At 46.0% G+C, this 528-nt stretch overlaps 1 protein-coding gene across 2 annotated transcripts in view; it reads left to right on the top strand.

Moving 5' to 3' along the window:
* The first annotated feature begins 227 nt into the window (after positions 1 to 227).
* The window catches only part of GNA11 (guanine nucleotide binding protein (G protein), alpha 11 (Gq class)), a 7,177-nt gene continuing 6,876 nt past the window's right edge, over positions 228 to 528 (top strand). Inside the window, exon 1 of one of the 2 annotated variants that reach the window (XM_010186427.1) lies at positions 228 to 410. In XM_010186427.1, coding sequence (XP_010184729.1) covers positions 264 to 410 — 147 coding nt within the window. In that variant the 5' untranslated portion in view covers positions 228 to 263. The remainder of the gene's footprint in view (positions 411 to 528) is intronic. The other variant, XM_010186426.1, reaches the window with a different exon arrangement.

Raw genomic sequence — 528 nt, 5'->3', positions numbered from 1 at the left:
GATGTCTCCCTTCTGTGCCGTTCGGCTCATAGCAGGGATGCGCCTGACCATCCGAAGTGTCGTTTAATATTCTGGAAAGTGGCTAAGGACGTGGTTGGAAGCAGTGGTTGCTTTGGTATAGTAATGGGAACTTTGGGGTGTGATGTGATTAGCGCCAGCTTGTTTTCTTCTGTAGCAAACCTCGCCTGAGATGGCTCCTAATGCTCTCTCCGTTGCATTCTGTAGGCACTGGGGAGAGTGGAAAAAGCACGTTCATTAAGCAGATGCGTATCATTCATGGCTCGGGCTACTCTGAAGAGGACAAAAAAGGCTTCACCAAGCTGGTGTACCAAAACATCTTCACTGCCATGCAGTCTATGATCAGGGCCATGGAAACCCTGAAGATTCTGTACAAATACGAACAGAACAAGGTAAGTTTTTGACAATTTTTGCATGTGTTTTTAGGCAATGGGGATTCTAGGGTTTGATTCCAAAGTTCCTGTTTGTTTGTGTCCTTCTGCATTGCAATCTCAACCTCCTTGAACTCTT

Source organism: Mesitornis unicolor, unplaced genomic scaffold, assembly GCF_000695765.1.
Source record: "Mesitornis unicolor isolate BGI_N332 unplaced genomic scaffold, ASM69576v1 scaffold18496, whole genome shotgun sequence".
In the NCBI taxonomy this organism is placed as follows: Eukaryota; Metazoa; Chordata; class Aves; order Mesitornithiformes; family Mesitornithidae; genus Mesitornis; species Mesitornis unicolor.
The sequence above is the reverse complement of the archived record's forward strand: the minus strand, read 5'-3'. Positions and strand labels throughout refer to the sequence as shown.